General features: G+C 40.2%; 1 protein-coding gene across 2 annotated transcripts; it reads left to right on the forward strand.

Moving 5' to 3' along the window:
- Window positions 1-1,817: 1,817 nt before the first annotated feature.
- cldn19 (claudin 19) lies at window positions 1,818-15,319 on the forward strand. 2 transcript variants are annotated; one of them, XM_030729487.1, is made up of 5 exons: window positions 1,818-2,614; window positions 8,767-8,931; window positions 9,780-9,864; window positions 11,297-11,443; window positions 15,001-15,319. In XM_030729487.1, exons 1-5 carry the CDS (start codon window positions 2,392-2,394, stop codon window positions 15,047-15,049), a joined length of 669 nt encoding a protein of 222 aa, XP_030585347.1. In that variant the 5' UTR covers window positions 1,818-2,391; the 3' UTR covers window positions 15,050-15,319. The 2 variants fall into 2 exon arrangements, with proteins under 2 accessions (XP_030585347.1, XP_030585348.1); XM_030729488.1 differs by lacking the exon at window positions 15,001-15,319 and adding an exon at window positions 14,482-14,972.
- The last annotated feature ends 2,178 nt before the right edge of the window (window positions 15,320-17,497 follow it).

A 17,497-nucleotide genomic window follows, 5' to 3' on the forward strand; every position in this document is an offset into this window, starting at 1 on the left:
TAAACAATTAAATTAAAGTTTTTTTTTTTTTTTTTTTTTTTTTAACACTGATCTCAGTTGCCTTGGAAGGTGTCCAGTAATATCACTACTGGATTGCATCAGGGAATATACACTATCTGGCCCAAAAAAAAAAAAAAGAAGTCACTACCTGTATTTTAGTGAGAAAATAGGTAAGAACCTTCTACTGGAAAATTACCACAGTGAGTATCTTCTCATTTCTGCATCAAGCAACAAAACCCCAAAACAACTAAGCAGTTTGCTGAAACTACTAAAACTGGGTTAAGAACTGTGCAATGCATTATTAAAACCTGGAAGGATAGTGGTGAGACATTAACTTTGAGGAAATCTTCACTGAACATTTTGGTGAAATCAGATTGTGATAAATCCACAGTAGAACTCGTGACCATGTTTAATAGTGAAAGTATGAGCATTTCCATACACACACAGGGACCAAACAGCTGTGTAAGCCTCACTGAAGCCCCCACCCTACCACCCCACTACACATGGACCTGAGCACTTGTTCTGCCTCTCTTTCATCTCTTCTCGCCTCTCAGGCTCAGGTGACCTCTGTGCTCTGACCGCAACCCCATACCTCTCATTAGAATACACAGCGGTCACAGTCACACAGACACAGAGCCAAGATCTTCAAGGACAGTGCTGATGAAAAAAATCCCCAGAGAATGATGAACCGGAGTTGTTTGTAGCTCTTCATGCATGGCCCGTTCTTTAAAAAAAAAAATGAGAACGTGTGTGCAGTGAACGGTTTTCAAAGACATACTTGGTGCTTTAAGTTAGAGCACGTGTGTTCACATGTTTTTTGATGTTGTTGTAGCTCAAGTTCAAGGCTGAATTGGTACTAGAGGTAGAAGTGAGGGAGAAAGGAAGGTGGAAGGAATATGGAGAGAAGTCAGTCAACAACTGTGCATCAAACGTTTTGTTTTTTAGGTGGCTTTAAGTCCCTGAAAACAACTTTGAGAGTACAGGCCAGAACATTCTTACTGTGTAGACGGACTCTCTGTGTGTGTGTGTGTGTGTGCGTGAGTACAGGGTGGGGGTGAGACATGTCTCTTATAGATGTGAGAAACCAGCCATGTCTCTCAGTGTGTCCACACTCTAATTGGCAGAGTAGAATTATTGAGTTAGTCTGGAGTGAATTGAAGCTAATTTAATGAGGCGAGTTGAAGGACAGCTGATAGGGCATGCAGCTATGGGAAAAGCGGGTTCCTGCTCTCTCCACAGACACAAAAGGCCGAAGTGTGTCTTGCAGTTACAGCTCGTAAGGATGTACAGTTGGCTGAACTCTCACTTGCTCTCTCTTCATTTGTTGGGGTTGCCATGGTGATGGGGGGAGGCTTGCCTTGGCGGCCCATAATTTGCGGAGAGCCTGTCTGGATGTGACACGTTCTTTTCAGCCTGGGTATTGTTTGGATGCTGATTTATGTGCATTTGTGGCACTTTATCACAACCTTCTCCACACCTCCAGCTGAGGGGGTAGACATTTAAAGGATCAATGCAGGTGATAGCACGCATTGGAGCTTTATTAGTTTGGAATTCCCCAGTTAGTTAGTACAATCTTACAAGAATTGCTTCATTTTGACTCCACCTATGGCGTTTTCCCTCCGGAGCCACATCTTTTGCTTTTTTCTTTCTCTCTCTGTTTGAAACAGCTCTTATTCTCTCCAGTCAACCCATCCCTCTTTCCTCCCAGTAGGCGTTGCTACTACACAGTCCAATCACAAACCAACTCATTTCACCGTCCCTTCATGGTCAGCTTGTTGTATCCACATGTTTCTTTTTTTTTTTTTCCCTTTTTCCCATTTTTCCTTCTACCTCTCATTGTGCCACTTGAGCCTGGAGTAGATAGAAAGACTGTAGTGAAGGGAAAGTTAGCAAGCAACAGAGAGAGAGAGAAAGAGAGAGAGAGAGAGAGGCAGAGAGAGATTGACTGGGAGAAGCCATGCAGAGAGTGAGGTAGCCCAGCGGCGATGCTTGATGAACTGAACCGCTGACCACCAGAAACTCTTTCTTTCACTTTGACTGAACCTCACAGGGATCAAGAAATCAGACAGGAGTTTCCTGATCTGAAGACATCAACTCATTGTCCCAGCTGACGGGCAGAAAAACAGCCAAGGACGTGGAGAGAAAAAGAAAGCGTTAGAGACAAGGAGACAGAGGAGAGTTCTACAAATGCGAGTTGAAACAGAGGAGCAGAAGGAGATGCTCAGAGGGACCAGATAGTGAAAAGAAAAGTAAGACAAGTAGCAAGTGCACCCACAAAGACTGCTCAGAGAAAGGGCGACGCTTTAGGAGTCGCCGAGTTAAAAGCTGTTGCGAGTCAAGCAGGGAGAGAAAGAACAAGACAAGACAGAAAACAGAGAGAGTTAGAGAAGGATGGCCAACTCAGGTCTGCAGCTGTTGGGTTACTTTCTGGCACTGGGCGGCTGGATTGGCATTATCTCCACGACTGCCTTGCCCCAGTGGAAACAGTCATCGTATGCGGGCGATGCCATCATCACAGCCGTGGGTCTGTATGAGGGACTGTGGATGAGCTGTGCCTCACAGAGCACGGGACAGGTGCAGTGCAAGATCTTTGACTCCATGCTCTCGCTGGACAGTGAGTACAATGTTTGAATTTGCCTTCGACCCACAACGATGTCCCTGTCCTTAAAGAATTTGTTCGGTCAGCTTCTGTTTGGTAGATTGCATGTTCATAATAAAGGTTTTTTTCCTAGTTTGATTCTGCTGGATCAACATGCAGTTCTTAGCATGCTGAATGCTTTTTGGGGGTAATTGTGAAATTATATTCACTGGATAAGTGTTCAAATGATGAAAGGGCACAATTAAAACAAAGTGCTAATGTGCTAATACATTTTTTTTTTCAATTCTTTCAATCACACTCCTTTATATCGTTCAAACTGTTTTCTTTCTTTCATTTATTGTTTTAATATTCATCAAACCTTTGCTCCAATTTTCCCAAGAAGCATCCATTGTGGTATAAAACACATCAGAACCGTTATTATAGTTAGACCCATTGATTTGTCGCAACTTTTGTCATTAATCAGCAGCAAAAACAGATGCGAAACAACTCCCTGAGTGCTAAATGCTAACTGGGAGGCATTATACACGCGAGCTGTAAATCTCACTTCAAATGACGCTGTTTGCATCTTCAATACAGCTTAGTTCCTTTGTTAAAACTCCAAAACACCATGACACGCAATGTGTGAGGAGTAGGAGGGGGTGAGGAATGTGGGGATCGGACGTAAATTAGCTCAGAATAGGAGTCTCCTGTCTTCTCCAATCTGTAAGCTGGTCCTAGTGACTCATAATTAATGGCACACAGATTATATGAATCCATCCATCTACTGTCTGCTTAAATTATCCTATTAGAGATTCTAATGAAAGACTAGCAGAGGTGGGGTGGGGTGAAGGGGGGCTTGGGCAGAAGGCATTTTCACAATACAAGTCATTTGTTTTTCTCTGTGGTTACTGCTGCGGCACGCTTTCCTTGGAGCAACAAATAAGGCACTTTGCAAACATTTTGGTTTCTTTGTGAGTCATTATATCAACACATTTTGACGGCGATCCCTGTGATGGGGCGTCTGAGCTGATCTCCCATCTCCCTTGGTTCCTTGCAGCAATAAGAACAGTGTATTGTCTTTGTGCATGAATAGGGGCTGTTAGGAGAAGAAAAGGCTAGTTGTTGAACCACAGTCCAGAGATATTCCCAGAATGTGCTCTATCTTCCCCACACGCGCACATTGTTCCATTTGTCCATTAACCTCTTAACATCCACCACGTCACCTGCAACCCATCTAGGGTTAGGGTTATTGTTTTGCTGTTTGCTAAATCGGCAATTATTCAGAAACTAGAAGATCTTACCTTTCAAATGAAGACTCATATAATTATTTTTTGCATAGGGGTTCAAAGCTTTTCCATTTGAGTCTTCCAAATAGATGAAAAGTTTATAAAAATCAGTTAACTTCTCAACACCCAGCAGGGACAGGGGTAAGGTTAGGATTAGGATAACACACTCCATTATTACAGAATAAGACAAAACAACTTTATTAGATATTTCTCCAGACACATTATGAAACAGAGCTGATCCAATCACATGTCCTGGCTCAGGTCTGAATCTTGATTAAACACTCATCTGGGTATTGGTTTGATTGGGCATTAAAAGGCCTGAAGGAGCTCTGCTCTCCTGGGTATGTTCGCAGCAGGAGCAGCATGTGATGGTGGGTATAATTGTTCACCAGACTGTGCTGATGCCGCCAAGCAAATGTAGTGGAATGGGCTCATTTTGCTCAATATGAAGGTGGTGGTTAAGATAATAGATGGCTGCTATTTGCCATATGAGGTGCGGGAGGATGGTGGTGCTGACAGGACAGCTCTTTGGATCCAGTAGAATCTGAGCATGACTATGAAGACATATTGACCGGCCTCTGCCAATTTGTTGTGTCACACTTAATAACAATGTTGTGCTCATTTTGATAGAAAAGGCACAGGTGTTTCCTGTAGATGCTTTTTACATTTGTGTAAAAAGGCACGTCTGCATGATAAATTCAGCTTGAGAATCAGTTTCTGAAAACAGTATGCATAGTAGTTTCTTATTCATATAATTAGTTTTGAAATTATTAAAAATTGCTCAGCCGAAGCTGCTTTATCGGTAATTTTCTTGTATTAGAATTTGTTTGAAGATCAAAGCAAATAATGTGTTTTGCCGTACTCTCTGCCATTTATACCCATCTGCGAATCTCTGCCCCCATGCCCATTAGTTCTTGAGTTAAATCTTTAAAAATACAAATACATGCTTTAAAAACAAACAAACAAACAACCCCCCCCCCAAACTGTCCATCATGAGACTAGTTTGACTGCCATGTGGGAGCTAGTTTCCTTTTCACATTCTGTTTGTGTAAGTTCTGGCAGACCACAAAGTCAAGCTCAGTAGCAATTCTGGTAAATCAGCTGATTTCTGTGCCAGCCCACATCAGCTGATGGCTTAGCCAATACCCTTCTACACATCATTTGGCAAATCTCATGTAGAGTTGCTTTAACCTATCACAGTTCTTCTGCACAACAAGCTGCTTTGTAACCCACCTCCACCCCAGCTCCTCCTTTTATATAAGTGTTGTCATTGATGCCTCCTATACTCTGTGCTGGGGTCTTGCTGCTGCTCTTCCTACCTTGTATGCACATGTACGGGCAGGGAGGTACCAGATAAGAGCCATGCAGCCAGTAAATTACTGGAGATGTAAATAACAATTGTAGATGAACTATAGTGATCATGGCTGACCTACTTGGCAAGGTTCACACTTTTAACCATGCATGTTGCTAAATTATGCTAAAAGATACCTCATCAAGCGTCAGTGTTTAAAAAGTTGAGTGTGAGACATGGCTTTTAACAGAGGCAAATAAATAAATAATCTAGTTTTTTCAGGACAATAATTAACAGTATCAGAATTGCAGATATTTAGTATGCCATCCAAAAGCGTCAATGAGGTCTTGCAATGTGTGTGGACTCACACAGAGACCAATAGCTACAGTTGCCTAATAGAATAAATGCTTCTGCTTGTGTAATTTATTAGCTTTGACAGATTCATATTGTCCCTTTTATTGGGATGCTGGCCTGTATACATTGAAAGGAGCTGAAAAAAGCAAACTGAAGTTTGTTCCTCGAGTTGAAATCGGATCAAAGGACTAAACTGTAAGTGTAGTCTTAGTCTTCTGAGCAGGCAAAGCCTTAGTCTGTATGAAGTAGTCATAAGTGATCTCACAATGGGACCTTACAGTGCCTGCACACACACACACACACACACACACACACACACACACACACACACACACACACACACACACACACACACACACACACACACACACACACACACACACACATTTAAAGGTTGCGGCTGGCAGTGCCAATCTTAGTCCTAGTGGGTGGGTGAGCCACTCTTCCACCAACTCTCTCTCTCTCTCACTTCCGCTCGCTCTCTCTAGCCTCACTGAGGAAAGCTGGTCAGTGGTGTCATTAGTCTAAACCCCTGTACTCCATCAGAAGAAAAGAGGAATGCCCAGAGTGAATGAAAAAATAACAGCAAAAAAAAAAAAAAAAATCAAACCTCTCTCTGTGGAAGACCATTCAGATACTCCATCAAAAGGAGCTTTGGAGCCATAAATCCGACTTCAAAGATTGTTCCATCCTCTCCCCTCCTCATAAGTCCCTTCACATCAGCTTCTGAAGTGCTGCTTTACTGCTGCACTTTGAAAGATGTTGTGTGTATTTCTGTCACAATGACAAATGGTGACTTTAGCTTCCATCTCAGGCTGATACTCAACAGCTCTTTTTGAAGTGATTTTCCTGGTCTTGAACTTACACTTCTGTCATGGTGGTGGTGGTGGTGGTGGTGGTGGGGTGATGATGGTGGTGGTAATAGAACTCAAAGAATCTTGATATGAGAGGACTGTGAGGGGACTCTGCCACAGCAAGGATATTGGTAGAACTGGACGAAGTACAAGAGCAAAGAAATATAATGAGTACCTTGTTTTGGAGCAAAGCATTTTTTAAAATTAGATTTGACTGACAATTCTAAACATGCAGTTTTTAATGTCCCATCGAATTTAAAGATAATCCTTGAAAACGATGGCTGCTGAGAGGCAATTCTTGCTTAGAGGAACACTTTGGTTCTGTTCTGTTTGCAGAGCAAGGAGCATCTCTGTGTTAGCATGTGAAAACAGTAGAACTCTTTTCCTAAACAGTTCTTGAAAGTCTTTCTATACATGAAACAATCCAGTAATACTTTAAAATAATATCATAGTATAATAACGGAACATTTATAGTTGATAGTTAAATAAATCTTAGAAAATAGCTGCATTACCATTGAGGAAGATTGAATTTACAAATCATTAAAGTTCAACCTTATATTTATTTATGTCATTAGTTTGTATATTTAAAAAAATCTTATCTTATGAATTCTGATACATAGTATATAGTATTATGTATGGTACTGCAGGTGAACAATTATATTCTGAAGACATCATTTCAAATTACATTTTTACATTATTCTGTGTTAATGATCAACAACTTTGTGATGAAGGTTTCATTACCAACCAGTGAACCTGTTCTCACTCCTGGGGGATCAAATGCTGCTACTTTACCCAAAGCCACTGGTGGTTAGACGATATGTACAATATCAGTGTTGTGGCAACAGTGAGGCTGGGCTCATCCGTCACTTTGGTTGTATGGTGACCCAAACCATGCCTAAAAATAAAAGGAAGCAACAGTGTTCATGTTCACACCACCTCCACCCCACCTGTCTATAAACACCAGTTTCAGCTTTATAACAGATATTTTTGCTGTCTTACTAGATGAACTGCAGAGTACTTAATAACCATTTACAAAGAGTTATAATCATCAGTAGAAACTTTAAAACTCACATCAGACAAGACAGTGTCCACACATGGGTTATAAACCTACTATTAATCAGTTAGTAAATATTATAAACCATTATCTTAATGTTGGTTCATGATAGAAAAAAAAAAAATTATATTTAGTAATGATTATCACAACATGTTACCAACCATTCCACTTGGGTATAACAGCTCTTTTTCAGGAGCTTTAAGCTTTCAGGAGATATAATTTAAAGATCCAGGAATATAAAAAATGCACCTCATATTAGTATTTACTATTTTTCTTTTTAATTTTTGGTGTCAAACCTGTTTTGTAAAAACTAATAGAGGGGCAAAAATACCCCCAAATATACAAAAATTAGTTTGCTGACACGGTTCTGTTCTCTTCTGTTCATTGTGTTTCCCGGGACATTCAAACGCCACCTTCCATTTTCTTTAAGTGATGCCTGTGATCTTGGCTGTGAAACCTCTATGAACAGCTCGCCTCTTTACTTTAATTAACATATTTGTCAGCTTTGTCAGATATCACAATCAGGATATTGGGATTTCCATGTTTTCTACCACTGCCGGGACTTCAACAATCCCCTTGCTTGCTGTGAATAAGGCACACTCCATCAGTATTTTGACAGTATTATTAGGTGCTCAGTGTTGCTTTCCCTTTAATGTGACTTTGAGCGGCTGCCGTTGAGGCAGTACAGTCAGATCGCTGTGGCGACGGCCCCGCGAAAACAATCTTGCTTTGTGACAAAGCCACACTAATCCCACTGTTTGAAACATGTAAAGTGGGACCTCCTACAGTCAGCGTGTGCTAGAGAGAGACTTTCATCTGTGTCTGTTCCACCTACGGTCATCGTGTCTGTGCTCATATTGTGCGCTTACACATATGTGTGTAAATATGTGTAAATATGTTCCTCCCACTAAGTTATGTGTGTGCTGAGGCCTGTGTGGGCAGAGCATTAGATTTTTGAGAAGGCAAAACCACAGTGGAATGATGTGGAGAAGATTTGAAAGATCATTTACGGTCCCAGAGCTTGGCCAATAAAGTCACCTCTGGAACTACCCTGCTTGGAAAAGTAGGACAGTGGTGGACTCCCCCTAATGAGCTGTCATAAATGCATGTGGTTTCCCATCAATCCTGCATGGCATGTATAGCTTCATTCCCCTTAGTTTTCACTTTCATGTCTAGAAATGTTTGTGTGTCATTCCAAATGATTTGCTGAAAGATTCTTTTTTTCTTTTTTCTGTTTTTTTTTCATCTCCTCACCACTTCTCCATCCTCTCCCTCACTTCATTTTTTTGTCCTCTTTCCTGCCCTGCCCCATTTCATCCCTGCCTCCTCCTTTGCTCTTCTTTATCTAGTCCACATTCAGACATGCCGGGCCCTCATGGTGGTGTCAGTACTGCTGGGCTTTATTGGGATCATCGTCAGCGTGGTGGGCATGAAGTGCACTAAGGTGGGAGATAACAACCCGGCCACCAAGACCCGCATTGCTATGACAGGAGGAGCGCTCTTCCTGCTTGCAGGTGTGATTGTTGTTTTATTTTTTCATTTGCCATCACAAAAATATAATGTATCTCTTGCAATTAATGCATTTAGCATGAGTGGTCTGGCATTTTTCTAGCCTGGAACTTTAACTAGGGGTCTTCAGGGAAATTCAAGACCCTGCTGTAAACAGGAAGTGGTCATTTTAGAGGCATTAGCTGCTGACCTCAGACATAAACCACAATCCCAAGGGAAGAAATTCAACTATACAAGAAATTTGTGTGTTGTAGCAACAGACCTAATTAATATAATAGATAGATAGATAGATAGATAGATAGATAGATAGATAGATAGATAGATAGATAGATAGATAGATAGATAGATAGATAGATAGATAGATAGATAGATAGATAGATGTGGGAGTCTGAGGGAGAATGAGCTCTGCTGCCTCTGTAGTATGGAATAGAGCATCTGTGAAGACAACAGCAAAATAAAAGGCACTTGATACCACAGACTGGTAGAAGACCTCCAAAGTCTTACTGCACACATTGAAGGAGCTGAGCTTCCTCAGAAAGTAGAGTCTGCTCATCCCCTTCTTGCTCACAGCATCACTGTTGGTGCTCCATTCGAACCTGTCATTGAAGTGAGCACCCAAGTACCTGCAGCTGTCCACTGTTTGATGTTAATGGGTGTAGTTGCAGATTTATTTTCCTCCAGAAGTCAACCATCATCTCTTTTGTCTTTTTGACATTCAGAAAGAGGTAGTTTCTGCTGGACCACTCCACAGAGCTCCTTGCCAGCTCCCTGTACTCCAACTCCTGCCCACCCCTAATGCACTCAACCACTGCAGTGTCACCAGAGAGATTCTCACTTGTTTCTCCTTCCACAGGTTTATGCACACTGGTCTCTGTGTCCTGGTATGCCACTCAAGTGTCCTATCAGTTTTTTAACCCAAATACACCACCCAATGCCAGGTATGTCAATCATGCTGTAATGCACTCTTATCTGTTTTTGTTGTCCTCAAACGGGGACTAAACTGTCCCCAAATCTAAACAAGGTCTTCTTCTTGTTGATATCTGAGTATTCACGTGACTTATCATTAAACAACAAGTGTACTGATAAAGTGCATGATTTATCAGCATTCTAGTGCACATGCCACTCATAATCTAACAAAAAGCTGCTGTGATCACAGTTTTCATTATTAATATAAATATTTCCAGTTTCTACATGTGTAATACAAATGCCATGTGACTAACACCTCCACACCTCGGCACTATTGGGGACACAACAAAACTACCAAAAATGATCATAATCAAGTTGAAATTGCTGCAATAACGACAGTGTCCTGAAAACCTGGAAATATCTGGCAGATTAAATCCATCAAATAAGCCCATCACATTAACATTGTGTATAATGAGACTGCAGTGTTTGCAGCAGTGAAATAGCTCTTTGAAATGATGCTATAAAGAAATTGTGCCAAGGTGGAAAAAACTAAATGGCTTGAAGACAAGATGCCTGTCACTGAAATCTGTGTTCATCTGACCTGAACCTGTGGCTTGTCTAGTCAAGAGGTTTTGTTGTACATCAAAGAAACAGGCATCGCCTTATCTTAGTATGCAGACTTAATCCCAAAGGTTTCAGGGCCAATTAACATTTTAAGTTAAACTGGAACTACAGCTGAAGGACCCAGACGGTGACAAAGATTCTGCAGTCAAAATGTAGGTCAAATTATTGGTAGACTTAGCTTGTTTTATCTACTAAATACTTTTAATTATGGCCAAAAAAAATGGTCAGCATTAGGTACAGACTTTTTCTAATTATGGCGCTGAACACAACCTGCTAACAGCTGCACATTCTGTATGATAAATAAGCCCAAATTAAGTTGTGAATTATTTAAATTGTGGCTGCTTAAAATAGCCAATGTTACTTGTTGCTGTTGAAATGAAAAAGAGTCCTGCTGCTAACTGTTATAAATTATGGCTAATAAAATGATAAACATTAATCTCTAACAGGTATGGCGAGCCTCAGTTGTTAATAGGCCTAAATTACAGCTAATAAAAATAGATAACATTGCTAACAGTTTCTAATTATGGCTCATAAATATGATCAGCTTGTGTTGCTAATAGTTCCCAGTTATGGGCAGAAAAATAAAAAAAAAACTTATCTCTAATAGTTGCTCATTTTAGCAAATATCTGTAGTTTCAAAGGTTGCCTTTAATTAGAGAAAATTTGATCTTCATGAATATCCAATAATAAAAGTAAAACAGAGTTTTGAATGTTTGAATGTAGCCCATACCAAATATTTAAGAGGAATTTTAATTTCCTCTTAAATATTTGGATCTTTCAGATATGTCAGCACAAAGCTTTACTGTTTGCACAACCATTTCCTCCTTATTTCCTGTGCAGGTATGAGTTTGGCTCGGCCTTGTTCGTTGGATGGGCAGCAGCCAGTCTGACGGTTCTGGGCGGCTCTTTGCTGTGCTGCTCCTGCTCCAAAGAAGACATGCGAGGACAGCAATATTACCGCCAATCACAGCCTTCTACAGCCAGGGAGTACGTGTAAACCCCACCCTCTTCCAGCAGTCACCCAAACAGAGAGCAGAGGACACGCTTGGCACCACCCTCTTTTTTCCTCCCTTCTAAACATGCCATAACAAAAAAGACTATCATGCATACACACATGCAATCATATAGCTGAAAGACACTTGTGATCGATCTTATGCAGCAATACACTACTTATGGAGCTGTACATACGTGAGCATATTTTCCACCAGTAGGATGTATGTGGCTACAAACTTAAAGAACTACAAACTTATAAGTATAAAATGTTAAGCTTGTATTGTGAATTGACATCTCTTGCTTTAATGTCACTATTTAATGTACTTTAAAGGTAAGTGCAAAGGTACAAAGACAACAAATTCAAGTATTGGTACAGAAAACCAACATTTGGAGTGAATTACACATCAAATTAAAAAGTGTTTCTCAGCTAAGGAAGGAATGGTAAAATACCAGCACTGCAAAACTTGCTGAACTTTTACTAGCATGTCCTGTGCTTCCTGGTTGGAGCTGCATTGGTGTTTTACCCCCAAATTACCATGTATATTCACACTCCACTGGTGCAGTTTGGTTGTGTGAAGGGACAAGGCCAAACCACTGTGTGCAAATGAGGAAATATTATAGAAATTGGTAACTCACAGAATAAGCTCTAAAACTCTAAACCACTTAGATTACATTTGAAGTCCTTTTTCCTGGTAGGAAATTAATTTAGACAATATTTAAGCAGTGAAGTTAAAGTATTATTCTGGATAGCGCTGAAATCAACCTGTAAGATACCCACAAGTAGCTCTGCAGTAATGTCACTGATGAAAGCAGCTACTGAGGAATTCAACCAACCAAAACTAATGACAATAAAGAATCAGGCATGCTTAGTGTCCTAAGCAATAAAGGCCTCAGGCAGCCATTTTGCTAACAGCTGAGCAAATTTCTCGCATAATAAGAAATCACTTCTCAGATGGTCCTTTTTTTTCACACGACAAGGACTTGATGAGGACCACACACAGAGACACAATCTAACCTGCAGGAGTGGAGCGTGACTTGTTAGTTGAAGGTGTCTGTTTAGATGTATAATGAGTATGACTGCTGCTGATTATCACTCTTCCATAATTCTTAACACTAAGAGAAAGTGGAGCCTCTCATCGACACATATCATCACGCTCCATTTACTAACACCATCATTCCAGATTCATACACTCCCTCATCTCATAATCTCTTGTATAACCAAACCAGTGCCTAAGATCTAAGCTATTTCATAGACTTCACACACACATACATAATCTCTGAGAATCATAAGCTAAAAGATGTTAGCACAGTATTATCTCTATATAAGTTAACATGATGCTTAAAACAGCTATAAGTAAATAGAAAGCTTATATGTTACTCCACTGCTTGTGCTCCAATGGTGTTGTGGTTAACTCGTCTGCTTGGTAAACAAAAAGGTTGGTTGGTCAGTTCCAACCGGGGTCCCCCTTTGGGGTTGTGTCAGCAGGGCATCTAGCATAAAACTCTGCCAAATCAAACATGGGGGCTTCTTGCTGTGGGGACCCCTTGTGGAACAGACCAGCTGAAAGTAGCTTGCTTTCTATTGAACTCCACTGGAAACAGGAACATAATGAAAACAGGTGGTCTTCAAACCACTGACTACTCATTGAAGGTGAAGTACAATAGATACTTGCAGCTATGCCCACATTAGAGCCTTTAAAATTCGGCTGAAGCTAAATTGGCTCTTGAGTTCTCCCTTCATGCGCCAACATCACTTTGCCCCCATTTATGCTTCTAAAAGAGTTGGTCCATCACTGTTCCACATAAAAAAACCATTAACTTTTCTTAGAATAGGTCCCAGTTGCCCCATTTCCCAGATATAGGCTTCTCTTCTTGGAAGAGACTTGTTTGTAGAGAGCTCTGTTATTCTCAAACTGGGGGGGGTTGGGGGTGGGGGTGGGGGGGCTGAAGGTCCATAGGAAATTCCTTGCACCTTTTAAATAAAACGGGATGTCAAGTATCTTTGGTCTGTTGGTAGCAGCTGTGATTTTAATCAGGACAAGCTTATCAACAGGGACAAAAACACTTTGCCCAATATAAAATCTAAACATCTAAATAAATAGTTTGAAATTTTAGAAAATACCAGTTTAAGCAAAAAAACATAGCCGCAGTGACATCATCCACTGGCTTTTGAAATCTAATTCCTCCAGATGATCGTTTTTGCAATCAGAATTCAATAGCCAGTGAGCATGGCACAGACAATACTCAGCATAGTATGAACAAGATTTACAGAATAATTTCTTCATTCAATATGAGCCTAGAAAGTCAGCAGCAAAGAATTTACAGAGGTCAAGTCTAAAAACTGTTGACCCACAGACTTCTACAGTTGGGAAGTCTTTTTTGCAACCACAGTACCACCCACCCTGTGGCTAATACAGAGAATGCAGATTTAAGGTAATTCCACATGGGCTTCACTTTTCAGACCTGCAAGCTATAGCTTCCATCTTTTAAAGTCTAAACCACTTAGATTAACCTATGGTTGAGAGTATCATCCTGGCTAGCTTAGCATTCTATTTAGACTGCAGGAAGGAAATATATAATTAGCACACAGGGAACTAACAAGTGAACCCTAAAGATAAAGATTTAAATAAATAAAAACAAAAATACAGTTGAATAGAGACCAGCTTGCTTTATCATATGGTAAGCTATCCAGTCTGGAGGTGCAAAAAAGTCACAGACTAGCTAATTTCCATTCCATTCAGACTTTATGCTAGCTTCACCATCATGGGACAGAATTATACCACACTACAATATGGCCATAAAACCTGTTCATTGGCTTCATATGTTTCTTCCCACCTTTATCAGTCATTCCATCTATTTTTTACAATGCTAGCCAGCTTACATGTACCATTGAGTCTTAACCCTGTTGGTTAACATCTCATCATCCCCGTGGCTCTGTAACATGGCGGGAATCTGAGAGGTCTTTATGTGTCTTATTTCCCCCACCCCCCTGTCTTCTTATCCTGACTTTCTTCTTCTCTCCTCTAATTCAGGGCAGAGTTGTTGAGTGAAACTAGTTTCCCTGACTGATCAGCCCCCGCCTTTTTATCGAGGACTTTCCGACTGTCCCACCACTGTCTCCCCACCCCCATTCTTTTCCTGTTACCTTTTTACCTCCCAATTTGGACCTGTTGTAGTATTTGATTCCTTTTCTCAGTAATACATCTGCACCTTATCAGTTTTAATGGGAACCACGGTGTACTGTCTTCTCCGACCCCCCCTCCCCCGTGTCTGAGCCTTCTCTGTAAATATGGATTCTTAAAGGATATGTGGTCAGACCTTCTCTTTAAGAAATGAGATATCAACTCTGTGCTACACTTTCCACCCCCCCTTCTGTCCAGTTATTGACTGAGAGTTAACAATAAGCTGAAACATATTTTTGCGCTGATTTATGGTTTCACGTATAGCCTATGACCTCTAGGTGTTTTTGTAAATGTGATTTTTTTTTTTTTTTTGTTCACTGTGACTGTACTTTGACTGAAACGTGTCTTTTTTTCCCTTTTGAATTGCAGACCAAATGTTAAAAGTACCCCACCAGAGAAAAGGGAGCAGTACTTGTAGTTTGGGAGAGTCTTCTGGCCTTACCATGGTTTAGAGTCTGTCAGCAGACAAAACCCTCTCACTGAGGAATTCAAAACAGACAAGAATGAATTTATGAACAGCAAACTCTCAAGCATATTGCAGCAACATAAATTAAGCCTTTGTTGAAATTAATGAAATTGTTTGGGGAAATGTTTTTTGAATTAGATATACTGGGGGGGTGATATCCTTGTCTGTGTTGTTGACTTTAGGAGAGACAGTTATTCAGGGTATGTTTTCTATAACATGTTTAAAAAAAAAACAGGTGTATATACCACCAACTTTACTCCTTTCTTTTTCTTTCTTTCTTTCTTTCCTTTTTTTTTTTTTTTAAACTACATATATAATGTTTTACTACAGTGCCTTATAACACATGTTTGCACACATGTATGTGAATTCTCTGTTTCCCATCCCATCTGAGTGATGTGTGTCCACACTTCCTCTGCAAGGAGTTGTGTTTCCCTTTTTTTCTACTGTTGGAATTCCAAAAATGAATGTGAAGCTACTCTACAGTACCACTTATGAAAGAACAAAGACATACACATGACAGATCTTCCACGTAATGCCTTATGCCACTGTAGGCTCTGTGCCTGTTTCCAAGTAGCCTGGATCGAGTCCATTCATTTTGTTTTGTCAGGTGCCAATATGATTTTGTGTGAATGACAGAGTCGTTATATTATTGACTCTAAAGGATGTACTGTATTGTGTGCTGTCTCCCGTACTAAGGAATGCCAGTTTACTGAGTGTTAAAATGCCTTCCTGATGCCTGCATTTATTTACCATACCATTCTTTCCTCTAATATTTACCTCCTTCATGTTGTGTATCATCTCATTTACCTGTATACCTGTCTGTTTCCTTTAGAATGAAGTAAACAGAGATGTAAAAATGGATTTGGCTATGACTCAGTACTTTATCAGTTGTTTCCTTGCTTTTCACCCTTGCCTGACTTTTTACCTACTCCCCCCACTCATTTTTCCATTCCAGCTCAAATCCTTCTTTTGCACCCTGTAGTTCAATAATTGCAGATGTGGAATTCCACTTCTGCTCCACTGGACTGAAGCCCTGTTGTAGCAGTGCTAAGCAAGTTAACCTTGTGAGTCCACCTCTGAGAATGTGTTGCTTTGCGGAGTTTAATCTAAAAAAAACATGTTAAATTGTGATCTTGATCAGAAATTTGTTTTTAAATGACTTAACTCAAAAAAGATAACAGCCGGGGGCTGTTTTACTTTTTCATAAAACTATCTTCATACAACATCCACGTGTCTATGAAAATTACTGATTGTTCTGTTTGTTCCCTTTGCTTATACTTTCTATTAAGATGTCTTATCCTAAAGATAGGGTGCAAACTTCACAGTTATCATTTTGAGAAAAAAAAAAATACCCTCTAAAGTTTAGCCAGAGCTCACTGGCATAACCTTGAAGGGTTTTGGCCCTCTGGGTTAGCATACTCAAATGGAAGCCTTTCAAAGTTAGTCTCTTTCAAACAACCACCAGACAAGAATGCTATTACTCACTAACATCTCAGTCATCCCTCTGGATGATGGACAAGATCTGCACGGAGCCAGCATGGTATGGTAAGTTTATAGAAAGATAGTGGGTTTCTGTACTGAACAGGTGTTATGACATGGTTGTGGTTAATAAAAAGCCAACCTATAAATGTAACGGTAGTGATCTGTAGTACAACGCTAAAAACAGTGTTCTGCATGGAAGTCAGATGTACTACATGCCTGTTCAGAACCCCGACCTCCACTTGAACTGCAGTCCTTGCATTGGCCCTAAAAGAGGGCTTTTGGATGTCACTCCTGGGCAGTGGAGTCATTCACAGATCTAGGAAAGGATACAGAGATAATCTTTAAAATATCCTTTGTTTGTGTCTTGGCCAATTATGTTTTCATGCTAAGTTGCAATGAGACAGAAAGAGGAAACCCTGGACAGAAAAGACTAAACAATATCCATCTAATGAAAAAAGCTGAGTAAGCTGCCTTCTAGAATGCATTTTTGCTCCGAACAAAAACCTGTTTGTAACTTAAACAGTTTCAACTGTTTCAACTTATTCTCCAATCAAGATGTCCGTGGAGATGGCTTGCTCCTTTCCTTTGATACATCCAATAGGATCCACTGGTAAAAAATATGACTAAAAATTAAATGTCCAACTCTTATGGTGTAACAAATCTAAAGTGAAGTTTTGGTTAGATTAATTGAATTAAATAAGTCTCAAGTGAGTTTAGGCCAAGACCACAGTTTGGTTTGAAACAGAATATGAGATAACTGTTTAACAGAAGAAATTGCTGCACAGAGATACCCTTTTTCCTACAATGCAAATCATTCAGGAAACTATGGTACCTTTACATTACCATGTTCAATTCTGTAAGCATAGATTTCAAAGAGCTTAGTAACTTCTCAAACTTAAAAGTAGTCTAAGGAGAAGA

Source organism: Archocentrus centrarchus, chromosome 5 (assembly GCF_007364275.1).
Source record: "Archocentrus centrarchus isolate MPI-CPG fArcCen1 chromosome 5, fArcCen1, whole genome shotgun sequence".
Taxonomy (NCBI): domain Eukaryota; kingdom Metazoa; phylum Chordata; class Actinopteri; order Cichliformes; family Cichlidae; genus Archocentrus; species Archocentrus centrarchus.